The sequence below is a fragment of the Chlorocebus sabaeus genome, chromosome 14 (genome assembly GCF_047675955.1).
Source record: "Chlorocebus sabaeus isolate Y175 chromosome 14, mChlSab1.0.hap1, whole genome shotgun sequence".
Taxonomy (NCBI): Eukaryota; Metazoa; Chordata; class Mammalia; order Primates; family Cercopithecidae; genus Chlorocebus; species Chlorocebus sabaeus.
The window spans coordinates 23352307-23370033 of record NC_132917.1 but is presented as its reverse complement, the minus strand read 5'-3'; the positions used below and the strand labels follow the sequence as shown (position 1 = coordinate 23370033).

Sequence of the window (17727 nt, the reverse complement as noted above, 5' to 3'; positions counted from 1 at the left end):
CCCGGGGGCACCCTGTGCTCCTCAGCAGGGATGGCCTGATCGATGTGCTTTCCTGGCATTAGTCATCACTGACAGCAGGGACGATGGCACTGGGGATCCTGCTCTGGTCCAGTGGGGGCAGTGTGCAGTGATCCCTTAAAATGGAGCCTACAGTCCCCCTAATCTCAGGGAGGGCTTGTGAGCCACTGAGAACCTGGGATCTCAGGGGTAGGGTGGGGTGTTGTCTACTGCTGGCAGAGGCCCCTGGTGACCAGCAAAGCTGTGGGTGGGGGCAGATGCTGGGGGCAGTGGCTGCTCTGAGGCTGTGTGTGAGAGGGTACTGGGGAGGAGGAGGAGGAGGAGAGATGGCTACTGGCTCTGTGACAGGGAGTCACGCTTCAGGAACCTGCAAGAGAGGGGAAGAGAAAAGCGACACAAAAGCGTCCTACAAAGGAACAGACCCGACCACAGCTGGAAGGAAGGCAAACCTTTGAATCAGGTCCTTGAAATACAAGCTGCAGGAAGCTAGAACATTTTGGTGGACTTCAAACTCTCTGCCTTCAACAACAATTTTCAGGTCTGTAAACGCTTTCGCTCTGCGTTGCTGGTTCAATTCCTTCAACATTTCTGCAGAACAGAGAAGACAGACAGGGCCAGGTTCCCATTAAGAGTTTTTTTTTTTTTTTTAAATTAAAAAAAGTATTTTTTTTCTTTCAAGAAGTAGAGAAATAGGAAATACTTGATATTGTTTCTTGGCAAGACTGGCTCAACACTGACAGTCAAAAGAAGTCACAAACATAATGCATAAACAAGCAGCCACTGGGAGGGGCTAATAACCAAAGGCATCACAACTTCAAAAAGCAAAAAAACCAAATATGATACAAAAAATCAAACCCAGAAATTGAAAGGTTGGGGGAGAGATTCCCATACTGACGATTGGAAACATAGAGAATACATTATCACAGACAACTAAAAACTGTTAAATAACCACGGAGCAAGTTCTCCAAATGCCAATGGGTGCCGATGTATTGGAGACCAAGTCAAGCATGGCATTGTGATGTAAGATGGGCTGGATATGGTTCAAAGGAATCACAACCACAAAACCTGCAAAAACAGCGTCCCTTATGTTAGACACTCACAGCCATGGCATGGCAGCGGACCCCGAGAAAGGAGGGGGCCATGGGAGAACTGGCAAACACCTGCTTCTGTTTCACATTTGTGGGGACTTTTCGGGAAAGCAAGCAAGCAAGGGACAGGGACCCTCTGCGCCTCCTCCCATGTCCCAGGCGAGTCTCTCAGGACGCCCACCCTCTCCTGGGGCTTTGACATTGGGCAGAGCCTGCTTTACAGCCCAGCAGGTCCCAGGAAGTGGCCTTGGAGGCTCCCACTCTGCTGCGCACCTACCTGTGCCCGGTGTCTCGGACCTGGGGCTGGCACAGACAGTGCCTGGGCCCATGGGCTCCAGACCTGGGGATGTCAGAAGCTTCTCCCAGACCCACCCCAAGGCTTAGAAAGGAGAAGGAGGGAAGAGCCTGCCAGCCACCCTGTTGGGGTTGCACACTCTCTTTCACTGGCAAAAGTTAGGGCCTTCAGGTGACCACTGCTTCCCACAGCCTTGCCTCATCTGCCTGCCCCCAGGACTGCCCTTAATGTTGCTGGTAGCTGTGCGTCAGAGGCCCTGATCCTTGGGCCAGAATGACCTGTCTTCAGGCCAGGTGATTTCCCTTAGCAGATGTATGGGAGAGGGTGGCCTGCAGAGCTGAGCCCTGCTCTTCAGCACTCCCTGCCATCGCCCATGCTCCAGCCTCATTGGTTATCGCTGTCCACATGGGCCAGGGCTGGCTGCCCGCCAGGACTTCTTCCTGGCCCCAGCCTTGCTTCTGACACTTGGCCAAGCCCCTTTGCCTCTCTCTGCCTCTACTTCTGTATCTGTAAAATGGGGATTGAGGATCCTGCTTCTGCTCCCTGACTGCCAGGCAGGCCTTTTTGGTGAGGACATAATGGGCTCTGCTGAAGACCAAGGAAGACAGTGGGAGGGGCTCCTGGAGAACATGCCACATGCATGTTCAGGGAGTGGGGTCGGGAGCCCTGCCTTCTGGGAGCCATGGGCAAGGCCGAATCACTGACCCCGCAAACCCCAAGTCACGCTGAGTCTGGAGTCGTAGCAGACCATCTCCAGGGGTGTGGAAGGGGGCTCTGGCTGGGACTTCAGGAAGGATCTACATGGGGTGAGCTCAGACCCGGAGCAAGGAGGGTGGGAGCTAAGACAGAGACCAACAGGCTCAGATCACCAGCGGGAGGGTGGGGGAGGCCGCAGAAGCACGAGGGGGCAGGTGCAGGTGGACAAAAGGGCCACAGGCAACGGGGAACACGAGGCGGTGGGCGGGGCCAGATCGCAGCAGTCTTGCCTGCTCCAGGATGGAGCTCCAGCTTCATCCAGGGCACCAGGGAGCCACAGGGGATTCTGGATAAGAAGTGGTGAGGTTAGACTTGGGTTTCAGACAAATCCACACAGAGGCAGGATGGGGAGTGGCTTAGGAAGCCAATGGGAGGCAAGAAAGTGCCGTGCGGAGAGTTGAGCCTCGAAGCCAGACCTGAGGGTGAACCTGCACTGGGCCTCCTATCAGCTGTGTGACCTTCGGAAAGGGGACCTCCATTCTCAGAGCCTCGGGGTCCGCCCTTGTTGAAGGTTCCGTAAGACAGCATGTGGCGGCACACAGGGAGCTCAGCGTGGGGGCGAGTGCAGTGCTGGTGACGGTGACGGTCTTTCCAAGGGAGAGGTGAGAAGGCCGGAATTACACAGCAGCAGCACGACAGAGAAACAGGAGTGTGTGGACCCCGTGGGGCTCAGTGCAGGAAGGAAGCGGGGACGGGGAGGCGTGGAGACCATTGACGGGATTTTGGAGGGGATGGTGGTGGGACATCAGGAAGGGAGGGAACTAGAAGATCAGTTGTGGGGTGGGGCCTGTGGGACACCCGGGGTTTGGGGTAGGAGGCAGTGGATAGAGGCCTGGGCTGGAGACGAGGCAGAGAGCCTGGCGGTGCCTCAGACAGCCTGGGCACAGGGGAGACAGCACAGGGCCAGTTGTAGGGCCAGGCTGGATAAGGCTCAGCTGCCGCACTCACACGCGTCTCCAGAAAGTCACCAGCTGAATTAATGCCCAAACCACGAGCCAGGTAGATGACATCACCTTTTTGAGTGAAGTGAGGTAGATGACGTCACCTTTTTGAGTGAAGTGGTAGGGGAGGGGAGGTAATTCTGGGCTGGGATTCTGAAGACCTGGATCCTGGTTCTTGTTCCAGCATTGCCACTAATTGGCGTGTGACCCGGGGCCAGCCACCCCAGCTTTCTGGGCCTCCATTTCCTCTAGCACAGAAGGGCAGAGATAACTGCTCTGTAGCCCTCTGGGTGTCACACTGCAGAGAGTGACAGATGTGGCCCCACATGCCTGCTGAGTTAATCAGTGCTTAGGGGCCTGGAAAACACAGCAGCACACACATGCCTACTCCTTCTGGGCCTGAGGCATCCCGAGGGTTTCTGAAGACCTTCCCTTCAAATCGAGGTCCCGGCAGTGATTCTATCAGCAGCCCCAGCCCCGGCCGTGACACCTGCTGCTCCAGGAATTCTGCAGCCAGACCTGGAAGGCGCTTGGAGGTTCAGGTGTCCCCCTCCTAATGTAGGTGCTTTCTGTTCTCTCTGAATCTCACTTGGTGGAAATCTGGATTTAATAGTTGGGGAAGATTATTCACTTTCAGAAGAATTTGTCAATTTATGAAAGTGCTCACCAGGGGACTCCTTTTCCCAGCAGGCCCCAAATGCATTCCAGGTATCGATTGGCTGGTGTGTGCGGGCTGCTGCCCACTGCCTGCCCAGCTGGCAAAGCAGGCTCTCAGGCTGTGCCTGTTGGGGGGGCGGCAGACCCAGAATCCACAAGGGGGCACCAGGACCCGCTGGGCACAGGCTGCCCTCCTCCCTGCCCCATGTTTTGGCAAAGGACACTTCCTGGTCTCTGAGGAGCTTCCAAGTGAGGTGTGTGGGGTGCTGTGAGGAGGCCTCCAGCAACAAGGCCTGTTCCCAGGTGTGGGGAGGGCTGCAGGCCTCAGGGCTGGGCCTTCAGAGCGGACTTCCAGAAGCAGCTGGTACCCTGCACTGTTCTGCTGCTCCAGGTTTCTGCGGGAGAAGATGGCCCAGAGACGCTATGGCCTTCCCTGGATGGAGGCTCGTTGGGGTCTGGCGAGCGGAGTGCTGGCAGCTGAGCCTACCAGGTGGGATGAAGACTTGGTCTCAGCATCCGTCCCTGTTGGCCAGCCCCAGGGGTTGTTTTTGGGTTTCCTCGGCTTCGAGTGGGATGCCCGCCTGTGCCTGTGGGACTGCACACCCTGGCGCTGCTCACTGAAGTGGCTGCCCCCAGGCTCACATTTTTGTCCCAGGCCTCTTTGCCCCTTTTCCCACTTCCTCCCGCACGCCCAGGATGCCCGACTCAGCATGGAGCTTCTCTTCCGTGGAAGACGGTCCACCGCCCGCATGCTGCAGGCCTTCCCCAGACTCCTCCCACCCCTCATCACACCAAGTCCCATTTTTTTACCTCCTAGAATTCTTAGGATCCAGCCGCTCCTGCCCCAGGTCCTTCAGCACCCTGAGTGAGCTGCCCTCATCTTTCACCTGAGTCACTGCAAGAGCCTCTGAGGACGTCTCCCTGTTTCCAGCCTGTCCCCCTCCAGGCCACCTCCACACTGCAGCTCCTCACAGCCTCCAGCCGCACAAATCCTTCAGGGCTGAGCAGGGGCAGCACGGCCCTCTGGGGGGTCTCCCCGTTCCCTCAGCTCCTCCTCCACTCCCAGGGGGCCCTTTGCTCCCCAGCGAAGCTTCCATGCACCCCACACACGTCCCCACTCCAAGTCTCCGTCCCCTCTGCCTGGATCTTCCATCCCCTTCCTCCATCTGGCCAAGCAGTATTTATCCTTTACCACCAGGGAAAGTGTTATGTTGTCCTGGGCCTCTTTGCCTCCTTCCCCTCTTCCTCCCATACCCCTGCCCTCCACCCTCTTTCACAGGCTGGCAGAGCAACCTGTGCTCACTTCTTTATAGATACTAGGAGTTGTAATTATTTATTTACATGTCTGCCTCTTGCACTAGACTGTGTTTTATTTACATTTTTATCTTCAACACTCAGCACAGGGCCTGGCATATATATAGCCGGTGTGATGGATAGCAAAAATTCTTTGCAGCTTCCCCCGTCAAGAGGTGGAGATGATTTCCCCACCCTTTGAATCTTGGCTGGCTTTGTGATTTGCTTTGGACCACAGAATGTGGTGGAAGTTGACCCTGTGTAAATGTGAGCCATGGCCTCAAGAAGCTTTGCTCACTTTCACTCACTCTCCAGGGACCCCTGGCACCACCACCATAGGAGCGAGCCTGGGCTAACCTGTTAGAGCATGAGAGACCTCGTGGAGCAGAAACGAGCTGTCCCAGATGAGACATTTAGACCAGCCAGTCTCTGCCAGTATCAGCCAGGCTGACCTAGATCGGCTGAGTGTATCCCAAACTGCCAGGCCAGGATCACAGTCTAAATAAGTGGCTGTTGTTGAAACACTCAATTTTAAGTCACTCAATTTAGAATTGTTCATTAAACAGCAAGAGCTAACTGATACACAAAGCATGAATAGATAATGGACTCCAGTGCTCAGGGAACTTCCCCTGTGTTGGTTTCACCTTTCCTAGTACAATTAGAGGCTAATTTTTTTTTTTTTAAGTTTTGGTAAAATGTACCCATTTTAAAGTGTCCAGTTCAGTAGTGTTAAGTATATTCACACTGTTGGGCAAACCACTGGAATCCTTTTCATCTTCACGAACAGAAACTCCACACCCATTAAACAACCACTCCCCACCACCCCTCCACCCAGCCCCGGCAACCATCATTCTACTTCCTGTCTCTATGAGTTTGACTATTTTAGACCCTCTTATAAGTGAAATCATGCAATATTTGTCCTTCTGTGAGTTTCACCTAGCATAATGTCCTTAAGGTTCACCCACATGGCAGCATGCCTCAGGATTTCCCTCCTTTTTAAGGCTGGCTAATATTCCACTGTATGTAGATACCTCATACTGTTTAACATTCATCCTTTGATGCACACTTGGGTTGCTGCCACCATTTTGCTATTGTAAACAATGCTGCTATAGGCACTTATTTAGACTGCGATTCTGGTTTGGCAGTTTGGGCTACATTCAGCAGATCTAGGTCAGGCCTGGCTGATATTGGCAGAGACTGGCTGGTCTAAATGTCTCATCTGGGACAGCTCATTTCTCCTCCACGCAGTCTCTCATGCTCCAACAGGCTAGCCCAGGCTCGTTCCTATGGTAGTGGTGCCAGGGGTTCCTGGAGAGTGAGTGAAAGAGAGCAAAGCTTCTTGAGGCCATGGCTCACGTTCAGTTCTCACCCCCGAGTTACGGACCAGATATCCCCTCTCGCGACCCGTCTCGAACCCCGTTCATTCTAAGTGGTTAGTAGAAAATGGCTCTGTGGATGCAGCAGCAACCGGCATGAGGGAATGGGGACTTGAGGAGGCTCTGCCTGGGGCTGGATGCTTTGCCTAGAGGAGAGTAAAGCCACAAACAGAACCAAGGCTGGAGATGAAGTTGCAGTCAAACTTCTGCATATTTTTCACCAAACGGCATAAGTTATTTGTCAGAGACTAATGGGCTCGTTCCGGCTGGACTACAAGGGCTGTGTGAGATGGTAATAAAGAGGAAGAGATGTCAATATTAAAAGGCAAAGAATTTCAGTGGCTTTGCCGCAGAGAAGTCCATTAAATCAGAGCCTTGAGAAAGGTTGTGTGGCCAAATCATTTTTTTCAGAGCTCAAGTAAGAACCCAGCTAGGTGATAAATGCTTCCCATCCCATTGGTATGTATGACACATATTTGATAAAGGACCTGAAAAAATTATAAACTCAGAGCAGTTGTGAAATATACTGAGAAGGCCCAGCGAAGACCGTGTCAGGCAGGCCCATAGGGCAATTCATCCAGCAGCAGTGAGGCCGACGCATGCTGACACTGTGGGGACAAATGGAGGCTTTACGCAAACAGAGCATCCCGCTGCTGCTCCACGCGCCTCCCGAGCGGAATGTTGCCCTCCCTCCCCCGTCTGATCAGATATGCATTTCTTCCCCTTCTTCTTTTCCAAAGAAGAATTGGCCTCAGAATGAACCTTGGAGGCCAAGAGCAGGCTCCAGCTTCCAGGTGAGACAGAATGAAACCACCTGTGGGCGGTACCTGTGGATCCCTCATCCAGCCTGAGTCGGACGTGTGACACCTGAGGCCCCACGCAGGCAAACCCTCCTAGGAACCGTGAAACACTCTGACTTCTTGCCTGGACTTAGGGTTTTAGTGAGGAGCCCTTCTGGCTTTCCTGTTGTCCAAATGGGAATTTCTGCCATTTGTCTAAAAGGGAGCCAAAGTCCTAGGAACAGTCACAACCTCTCCCACTAGCCTGCCGTTTCCAAACTGATGACACTGGATGACAAGGCCTATTTACTGAGCAGTGATAGCTGGCCCCAGAGGTCCCCTCTGTGCCTACAGCCCCTGACCCAGGGTTGTACACCCGTGGGTGTGTGTGGGACTGAAGACTGCCTTCCAGCTGGAACATTCTCATGTCCTCTAAGATGATAGAAAATTCACTTCTATTTTTCTCCATAGCATTTTTTGAAATCATCATAAAACTAACAGAAATATTCCCTTCTCTTTCCCTGGGTTTGTGCCCTTGACCCTTAGGTCCAAGGACTGAACAGAGGCAGCTGCCAGCTTGGGCCGTAGGTAGTGCGACTGGGAGACCTAGATCTAGTCACAGATTCACCTCAATCCTCCTGTGACCTTCAGTGGGAGCTCTTTCTTCATCTAGGGTCCACCAGACCAATGACTGCCTTGATCCCTTACTTCCAAACTCCGTACCGAGGGCTCCTGCAGGCTTCTATGACCTGACCTGACCTGTGCTCACAGCTTCATCTTCTATCATGTTCCACACATCCCCCACCTCTAAGTTCACACCCAGTTCATCCTGTTCCTTCACTTTGAATGTTTCTCTTTCTGCCTTGGCCAAGGTTTCTCCTAAACTTGCTTCCTAGGGTCTCATCCATTCCTTAAGCCTCACCCTATTATTATTATTATTTTGTAGAGACAGGGTCTCACCATGTTGCTCAGGCTGGTCTCAAACTCCTGACCTCAAGTGATTCTCCTGGCTCGGCTTCTCAAAGCATTGGGATTACAGGTGTGAGCCACCATGCCTGGCTGTAAGCCTCATTTAAACCACCATGCCTGGCTGTAAGCCTCGCTTAAAATCCCATCCTCCAAAAATTCTTACAGAATTCCCCAGTTGCCATTAACTTCACCCTCTCCTGTGGTCCCATGAGACCTGGTACCTTCATTGGAGTAGAGACCTTTGGCTGCCTTATTACGGAGGAATGTCTGTCTGTCTGTCCATCTCCTTTCTAGTTTGTGATCTTCTGAAGGGCTTGTCTCTCTGGCCCCCTGAACACCTGGCACCATGTTTTGCACACAAAGTTCCTTTCTGATTGGAATTCATTGTGGGTTACAGACCACATGCAGATATGTGCTAGGGGGTTAGATGACATTCCCTCAAATGTGATCCACTGGAACTATTTGAAATACCACAGTTGTGTGGAATCGGATGGACAGAATGTAAAAGTCAAGCCCCTCTAACTTCAGGCAACATTGGTGTTAATAACGGCAATAACTCTGCAATTTGTATGCAATCTACAGTTGCTAAAGCATTGGCACATTAATTATTTAGGTCCTCCTTGGGGAGAGATTTAATTATCTGTTCAGCTCCAATGGCTTCAAAAAGCCTTAAATGGTCTTCCTGGGAAGAAGTGACCACCCCAGCAGCTGCCGAACACAGGTGCAGCCTGGAGCCCTTGAGGCCACTCTGCAGAACAGGGTTCTCTCCAGGTTTTGGGTCCTAGCTGCTTGGATCATAAGATCTACCCCCCAACCGCCCCCCCACAAAAAGCCAGAAACAGATCATCTTCCTGGACAACTCGTGCCTTGTGGGCTCTGAGTAGGAGTCAAAGGGTACGGTCTCTTGTTTAGGAAGGAATGGAGGAGGACAGGGGGCAGAGTGTCAGGATCCCATCCCCAGCCTAAGGAACCTGGCCAGAGGGTGGGCACTGCAGAGGTGGGGGTGGGTCCCAAGCTAAGCAGGGAAGGCCATGGGCAAATTCTGTGGCTGCCGCTGGAGCAAGTGCCTGGTTTGGTTGACACTAGCAGCACATAGTCCCTCCTGCCTCCAGCAAAAAGGCTGCCGCTTGGCTCCTTCCCCTGCTTGGAGGATGGAGGCCAAGGGATGATGGGAATATTCCGAGCAGGAGAGGAGGAACATATCATGGGGCGAGGGCAGGGCTGAGAGACCTTGGGAGAAGGCCAGAGCTCGGGAGACTTGGGTGAGAAATAGGGTCAAGGCCAGTAGTGTGAAGAGTTCTAGAGTGGCCAGAGCTGGAGGTGGAGGGGACTTTGTGTGGGGAATTCAACATCCAGGGAAGTCAAGGCAGGACCTGGAAGAGCTCTGTGGGGCCTGGAAGCCTGAAGGTGGGCTGGGGGAGGGCCAGGTGAGGGGCCAAGGCAGATGGGAGCAGACAGAGGGGCAGGCATTTAGGGGCAGGGTGGCCCTACCATCCTTTTGTGAGGTAGCTGGCCCCACCAGGGGCTAGAACTTGTTACCAGGAAGCGGGGTATCCTGAGGTGCCTTGCTCCTCAGGGCCAGAAGAGGAAGAGACTTGAATCTGGCCTCAGAAACTGAGCTGAATCCAATGTCTGGGGTGGGGGTGAGGGTGGGTGGGTCTCACTCCTCCCCTGTACTCATAGCCTTCCATGTCTTCATGTGGAAGAACTGTGTTCTGTCTACAGCATTATTTATTTAGAGGTACTGCTTCTTTTCCATTGGAGGGTGGGCTCTTGGAAGATGGGGTGGTTCTTGGCTGGGGGGATTGAAGAAGCCAGGATAGATAGTTGGGGCCAAATGCAAGAGCCAAGTTCAGCACCTTGGAGAGCTCTGAGTGCCCTGGGGTCAGGCCAGAATGCCAGGGAGCTCTATAGAGGTTAGAGGGTGCCCTGGAGCAGCTGACGACGTTCACCGCTGAGTGGGGCTGGGGCCCTGACATCCTCCTTCAGAGGCAGACTCAGACCCCGAGTTCTGGGAACCTCAGATGGCTTGTGTCTGTTTGGCCCCTTCGTTTATTCATTAAACTGCTGTTTCCTGTGTGCCGGGCACTGGCGGGGGGAGAAGGGGGTGCTGGGGTCACGTGGAAATCGGCACGTGCGCAGAGCTGGGGGAGCTCACAGTTTAACGGGAGACACACTCACAGAGCATGTGTCTGCCTGGAATGCCCTGCAAGAGGAGTCTGACTGGGGCAAGTGCTGGGCGGATGTGGCACCGAGGAGGGGATGGCTGGTTCTACCCGACGGAGCTGAGGAGTGTGTCCACAGGGAAGGTGACAGTCAAGGGAAGACTCAAAAGGTGAGCAGGAGCGCCCCAGCTAGCTGCAGGGGCGAGATGTGAACACACAGGCTGAGGTGTGAGAGGGCCACGTTAGGGACTGAAGGTCACTGGTATGGCTGGCATGTGCTGTGTGCACGCATGTGTATCTACATGTGTGTTCAAGCATGTGGTGGCTACAAAGGTGTGGGTGTGAACATATGGTGTGTGCAAGCCCGTGGGTGGGCGTGTGTATGCACCCCTGTATGTGTGCCTGTGTGTGTGTGTGTGTGTGTGTGAGAGCATGTGTGGGTGTGTGCATGCACCCCTGTGTATGTGCCCGTGTAGGGGTGTGTGTGTGAGAGAGAGAGGATGTGGTATGGGTCTGTGTATGCACCCCTGTGTATGTGCCTGTGTGTGTGTGTGTGTGTGTGAGAGAGCATGTGTGGGTGTGTACGCACCCCTGTGTATGTGCCTGTGTGTGTGTGTGTGTGTGAGAGAGCATGTGTGGGTGTGTACGCACCCCTGTGTATGTGCCCGTGTAGGGGTGTGTGTGCGTGTGAGCATGTGGTATGGGTGTGTATGCACCCCTGTGTATGTGCCCGTGTAGGGGTGTGTGTGCGTGTGAGCATGTGTGGGTGTGTACGCACCCCTGTGTATGTGCCTGTGTAGGGGTGTGTGTGTGAGAGAGACAGGATGTGGTATGGGTGTGTGTACGCACCCCTGTGTATGTGCCCATGTAGGGGTGTGTGTGTGTGCGTGTGAGCATGTGGTATGGGGGTCTGTATGCACCCCTGTGAATGTGCCTGTGTATGTGTGTGTGTGAGAGAGACAGGATGTGGTATGGGTGTGTACGCACCCCTGTGTATGTGCCCGTGTAGGGGTGTGTGTGCGTGTGAGCACGTGGTATGGGTGTGTATGCACCCCTGTGTATGTGCCCGTGTAGGGGTGTGTGTGTGTGTGTGTGTGTGAGCATGTGGTATGGGTGTGTATGCACCCCTGTGTATGTGCCCGTGTAGGGGTGTGTGTGCGTGTGAGCACGTGGTATGGGTGTGTATGCACCCCTGTGTATGTGCCCATGGAGGGGGGTGTGTGTGCGTGTGTGAGCATGTGGTATGGGGGTGTGTATGCACCCCTGTGAATGTGCCTGTGTGTGTGTGTGTGTGTGTGAGAGACAGCATGTGGTATGGGGGTGTGTACATGCCTGTATGTATATGTACATGCAAGCATGTGGTGTGGACGTATGCGTGCACCCCGTGTATGTGTCTGTGCTGTGTGTGTGAGGACGGGTGTATGTGTGTCCTCGTGTGCACAGTGCATGTGAGCACGTGGTGTGGGTGTGTGTCTGTGCCCGTGTCTGTGTAGTTGTGTGTGGGAGACCGCATGTGGCATGGGTGCGTGTCTACGCCCTTGTATATGTGTGTGTAAGCATGAGGCCTCTGCATATGAGAAGCAGAGGGAAAAGCTGCAGATCAAGGCAAACCCCTATCTATCTGACAGTGAACCAAGCAAACCAACCCGTCTTCTTTTTCCCACAGGAGGCTGGGGGCCACTGGTGGATTTCACGAGGGAGGCTGAGAGCGTCAGGTTTGTCTCTGACACTGAAAAGGTTGCTGGAAAGCAGCTGCGAGTGGCCTGCCCCTGCATGTGCGGGCCCACCTCCCCACGCTCCCCTGGCCTGGGTCTTGCTTTCTCACACCATCATGAGCTCCCTTCTTCCGGGCTGCCCCTGCCATTTCAGCCCATTCTGACCCCTCCTCTGAATTTCCCAGGCCTTAGGCAAGCACCCAAAGCATATCATCAGGTGCCACAAGGCACAGGGCCCCAGGCCGACACCTGGAGCTGGGGTGGGGTGAGAGCTGTGGAGGAAGAGGGGGCAAGAGGTGAGCAAGACAGCTCCTGTCCTGGGGGAGGACGCGGCTCAGTGCAGACACAGGTGCCCACAGTGAGGAGCTGGATGAGAGAGCTGCAGGATGGTCAGCTGTGGTGCTAGAGGCCTTCTGAGGAAAGAGGGGTGGGTGGCCAGGGCCAGGGGGCCAGGAGTGGGGCCAGGAAGCGCAGGACTGTGGGGCAACTGCTGGCTGTCTCCAGTGGAGAACCGGACACATGAGGGGGGTGAGTCACTCCGAATCAACTAGCTCAACACCTCAGTGCATATTTACAGGCCTCCTTCATGCCAGGCCTGGACCATGGAGAGGAAGCCACTTTCTGTCCCCAAGGAGCTCAAATCTGGTGGGAAAGGAGCCACTGGAGTAGACAGAGGTGAGTTTGGCTGCTCAGCACTGGAACCCCTTCCTACTGGGGACAATCCCAAGATGTGGGGATCTGGGCCCTGTCACTGTGGGGGCCCAGGGGAGGTAGCTCCCTGGTAGCTGGCATGTGGCCATGAGGCCTGGGCTTGGCCGGTTGGGTGCTCCGGCCCCAGACTTCAAAGTTCCTTCAGGAGTGCAAAGACAGTGATGACCGTGTTGGCTGTGATGAACTTGCAAAGCTATGCTCCCCCAGGACCTGGGCAGGCTCTGCCATAAGTGGCATTTATCATAGGCCTGACATATCCATGCGTCTGTCCCAGTCAGGGCCTGGGATGCCAACCACAGGACCCAGTTCTGACAGCGAAGCAGAAAGGTATATATTGGAGGCTGGTGAACGAGGCTGGGAATTGGGGCAGGAATTGAGGCAGTGCAGCCAGGTCCATCACAGAGACAGTCCCCCTGGGGTCCTACACAGGCACAATCTGCCCCGGGAGCCTGCTGCCCTCCATTCCCAGCCAGCAGGCAGCCCTGGGTTCCAGGAGTGGGTGGCTCTGCAGCTACCATGAGACCACCCCCTACTCTCTATCCATTCAGAGGCCCTGGCTGACTGGCCTCCACTGGGGGTCCTGGGGAGCTGGATGAACAGCTGTTGTGGGGTGTGGGGAGGGGCTGGCTGGGAAGAGGCCGAGTGAGCAGCCTCAGGCCTTTGGCATCTAAAGCTGCAGATCCACAAGAACGGTGTGCTTTGGAAACAGAAGGGCCACAGGGACCTGGACGAGGAAATGGTATTCCTCCATAAGGGACGAGGAGCCCGACAGCCACAGATGCAAACCCAAAGCCTAAATTCTCATGTGCTCATGAAACCTCACTTTGTTGTATTCTTCCTGGAGACCTAATCTTTCCAAGATCTGGCCAGCTACGGCTTTGGGAGTCAGCCACCTGCACCAGGTGACAGGCTGGCTTAGAGAAGGAGTGGAAAGAGATTCAGGGAGAACCGGGGATAGGGGCAGGCAGGAGAGAGTCACAGGAGACGGGTAAACACGGGTCTCCTCCTCCTGCTTCAGTAAAAGCCATTATTTCCCAAGAATTCTGAGAGCCATAGTCCCAGCAAATAAATCAATAGTTTTAAAGGATTTGCAAGAATTAGTGAACCAGAGCCGGGAGTACAATCAGTTTAGTTACCTAGGTAAAGAGGGAAATGAAATGGAAACCCCAGATGCCAGGAGCTAATGGCAGCTCAGAACACTGCAAATCCCATCCAGGGAGGAGTCACAGCTGGGAGGATGTGGGGTTAGGAGAGAGGGGAGAAGAGAGAGTGTGTGTGTGAGTGTATGAGTGTGTGTGTGTAGAGACCCCTCCCCTCTCTGCCCACCCTGTTCCCTTCATGGTCTTCCAGGAGTAGTATCTGCCCCTGGTTCTCTGTGCCCACCCCTCCTGCCCATCCTGGCCCGGGTCAGTTTAGGACAATACACCTGCCTTCTGCCATTTCAGGGGGGGTAAAAGCCCAAGAGTCATTTCTAGTTTTTCATATTTCTAACGACCTTTTAAGATGATACAAGTAATCTCCACATCATTATAGGAATATTAGAAAATCTTTACAGGCATGAAACAAGAAAGTGGAATTGTGCCCTCCAGGTGATCCGCCCCCTGCCGCAGGCCCTGGCGCAGAGTCAGGGGGTCAGGTCTGCCTTAGAAGGCCTGTGTCAGGCCTGGGGGTCGGGGGGATCATGCAACGGCGGGGAGTCAGCCCCTCATCCTGCCAAGGGTGGCACACTGCTTTGGTGCCCACATGTAGCAGACACGGTGCCCAGCACGCCCCCCGCCCATCACACCGGTCGGCGAGTCCATGTTGTGCCCCAGACTGTGAGGAGGCACCCGGCCTGGTTCCATGAGGTCCAAGAAAGAACCAACAGATGGGCTGTACTGACACCCCCCTCCTCCCAACCCCCAGGTTGTGCCTGGTCTCCCCTCGTCCCAGGCCAATCCCTCCTCCTGGGTGTGTAATCTCTGTCCGCTGAATCCTATCTTCCAGTTAGCCTGCCAGCTCAGGCAGGTGGAGCCGCCGCCTTTCCCTCCCCCGATACTCCCAGAGCCCTATGCAGCCTCTGACACTCACTGGGCTCCACGTGACGATCGACATGACTGAGACCCCAGATGCAGGAAGGAGAGGCCTGACTGAGCACACGGCCCATGCTCCAGGGCCTTCTGGCTCAATTCTCCCTGCGTGGGACCATTCATGTGTCCCTATCATTTCGGCTGAGCTTCCGGTTTTACTGACACCCATCTCTGCCTGGGTCCCTCCCCATATGTATTTAACTTGACAGTCTGTTTTTCTTGGGAAGCAGAACCTACCAGATTCTGTGATAATACCACGGCCCTGTTTTTACAAATCCACTGGACACAGTTACCCAAGAGTTGCTGTCCTGCACTGGCGTGGCCAGGCCTGTGTACTCAGTTGCAGCCCCGGGTTCTGGGGGCCTCAGCTCTAAATGAGCCGGGCACCAGCCACTGTGCTCAGAGGCTGACCGGGGGTGGCAGGGCAGCCACACGGTGGGGGGGGGGACCATCCCCTAGGTGAACACAAACGCTGAGAAGGACCAGTCTCCCCAGCAGGCTGTGTCCAGCACTGGCCACGGGCGCGGCTTATGGGGCAGGGCCCCCACTGTGCGCCAGGCCCTGTGCAGGGGGCAGAAGTGATGCGACAACCTGGCTTTCTGCCCTCTCAGAGCCTTCTCTGCATGTACAGTTATCCATTCAGTGGGGCAGGACTGTGCAGAAGGGAAACGGAGGCTGCGTGGGAGCCTGGAAGAGGAGGGTGGCACCTAGGCTATTCCCTCCGCCTGGGAATTCCTTCGTCCTCGTTCAGAAAACATCTACCGATTCAGTAAGATCAGCTGCCACTCTGTGGTCCCACCACACTTGGCTCAGCACTCTGCTGAGTCTGTTTGCTTCTCTCTGGACCGGGGGTGGCTCATGGACAGGGACTTCCAGCACTGAGCACCCAGCAGGGGCAGAGAGGCGTCTGCTGGCTGAGTGAATGACCCTGACCAAATGGGAAGAGAGGGGCCTTCCTGGCCTGGGGGCACTGAGATGCTGCAGGCTGGCCGCGTGGGGGTCGTCACCAGCTGAGTCTGCAGTCCCCTGTAGTCACACAGGACCAGGTCCTCCTAGACTCCACAGTCCCCAGCCCAGGGATGAGGAAGGTGCTGCTCGGCCTGACATGGGAGTGGCCACTGCCCACCAAGGGCCACGACCTTCCTGCTCAGCTCAGCCTTGGTGGTGAATCACGCTGCCCCTGCTGTGCCACTTCCAGGCTCTCTGGGCTCCCACGCTCTGCTGCGGAGGCCCAGGCTGGCTCCCTCTCAGGGTGAGTGCTGCTTCTGGAGGGTGGAGGTGAGGGGAAGGGACTAAGGGTGGCCCTGAGGGGCCTTGCTGGAGCAGCAGTGGGGACCACACACATCTGAGGGTCTGGGTAAGTGGGGGCTGCAGCCAGGCCTGGGGCAGGCTGGGGACAGCCTTTTCCCCAGCCTGGCTGGCCTGGGGGATCGGGAGGGTCTGCGAATCAAGCTCTGGGACTCCTTGAGGTTCCAGGAAGAACCCCGCCTGTCCCAGCAAAGGTGGATCCAGGAGAGGAGTGGGCTTGGCCACCTCGGCTGCCACCAGAAGCTGCCCCTTCAGCTCCTATCTGTTCCCCTCTGCCCCTGGAGCTTCTGAAACCACTTCCCTCCTCCCTGGACTTCTGCAGGCCAAGGTATGACTGCTCTGTCTCCCGTTAGCAAGGTCTGCAGCATTGCTCTGAGCAGCATCCTCCAATGCGGTGCACCTGTTCGACAGGGGTGCACAGGTAGGCGCTGGGGCAGGGGAAGTCATGGACTTGCTCACCACTCCGAAAAGCTCTCACTCCTCAGGAAAGCTCTCAAAAGCAAAGCTCTGCACCCCAGTGCCTAGCATAGCTTCTGGCCTCAAGCAGGTTTCAGGTAAGGTTTGAATGAGTGATTGAGGGAAACAGGTGCTGGCTTGGAGAAGGTGCTGTGGGATAGAAGGCACTGAGCTGGGTCTTGAATGGACAGGGTTTGAGCCATCAGCCATGGAGGAAGGGCCGTCCACAAGCAGAGACTCAAGGTAGAGAAGCACAGAGTGACCAGGGATGCTACAGCTGGGCCAGCTGGGTGGGGGACGATGGAGGGAAGATGTCAAACAGGGAGGAGGAGAAAAAAATTACGCAGAGAGGGGCAGGACCCTGGCAACAATTGCACTGAAGTGCTTTAGACATTTCCAGAAATCCAGTGTTCTTCTCCCCTGGGCAGCGCCTACAAGGGAAAGCAAAAGCCTGCAAGCTTCGGGGTCGTTCAGTGCCTGGCCCTCTCCTGGCCTGGAAAGAGGAACAGAGGAAGGCCAGCAGGGCTGGGTGGTCTCCCGATCACAAGTATGCATTTCCCAGGCATCTGGGCAGTGATGGAATTGTCAGCCTGGAAGTCACCTCGAAGGAGAAATGACCGTGTACCTCAGACAGAACAGACCCCAGGCCTCAGTGTGGAGCACTCACTACCCAAGAGCTCAGGGTCCTAGGGGTGGAGTCCAGGGCCACTGGGTGGCAGGGCCAGGAGGAGCAGCCGGGTCTACACAGGATGGCACCGTGCAGTGGTGGTGATGCTGAGCAGGGCCCAGTGAGTGCTTGCTGGGTGATCGCCGCGGGCTGGCATGGCACTGGCACTTCACACTCCTCATTGCTTTTGAGTTTTGGGAGAGGTGAGGTGACCTGCCCAGTGGAGGAAGGCTGATCTGATCTGACATAGGCCTGTCCTGTCTCGCGTTGGTTCCTGGCCTGTGTACTGGGCTCACCTGGAGGCTTTAAAAATATACAGAGGCTCAGGCTTCACCCCCCAAGTTTCTGATTCACGAGTATGTTTTTGCCTTTTTGTTCTCACTCCCGAAGTGTCCAGATCTGTGCTCAGAGCTCAAAGAAATTCACTAAAAAAATATAAAATTAAGGAACAACAGCTCAAAGAG

The 17727-nt window shown here is 55.1% G+C and overlaps 1 protein-coding gene and 1 long non-coding RNA gene across 6 annotated transcripts in view; one reads left to right on the top strand and one right to left on the bottom strand.

Moving 5' to 3' along the window:
- Positions 1 to 17727, bottom strand: part of KLHL29 (kelch like family member 29) — a 321454-nt gene that overhangs the window by 23969 nt on the left and 279758 nt on the right. For all 5 annotated transcript variants that reach the window (XM_007971342.3, XM_007971343.3, XM_073022803.1 and 2 more), the window contains one exon: positions 468 to 606. In XM_007971342.3, the coding sequence (XP_007969533.2) occupies positions 468 to 606 (139 nt within the window). The remainder of the gene's footprint in view (positions 1 to 467; positions 607 to 17727) is intronic.
- On the top strand, positions 9859 to 17604 carry LOC119627196 (uncharacterized). The gene is made up of 3 exons (XR_005243257.2): positions 9859 to 10507; positions 12004 to 12052; positions 12630 to 17604. It is a non-coding gene; the product is annotated as an uncharacterized lncRNA (long non-coding RNA).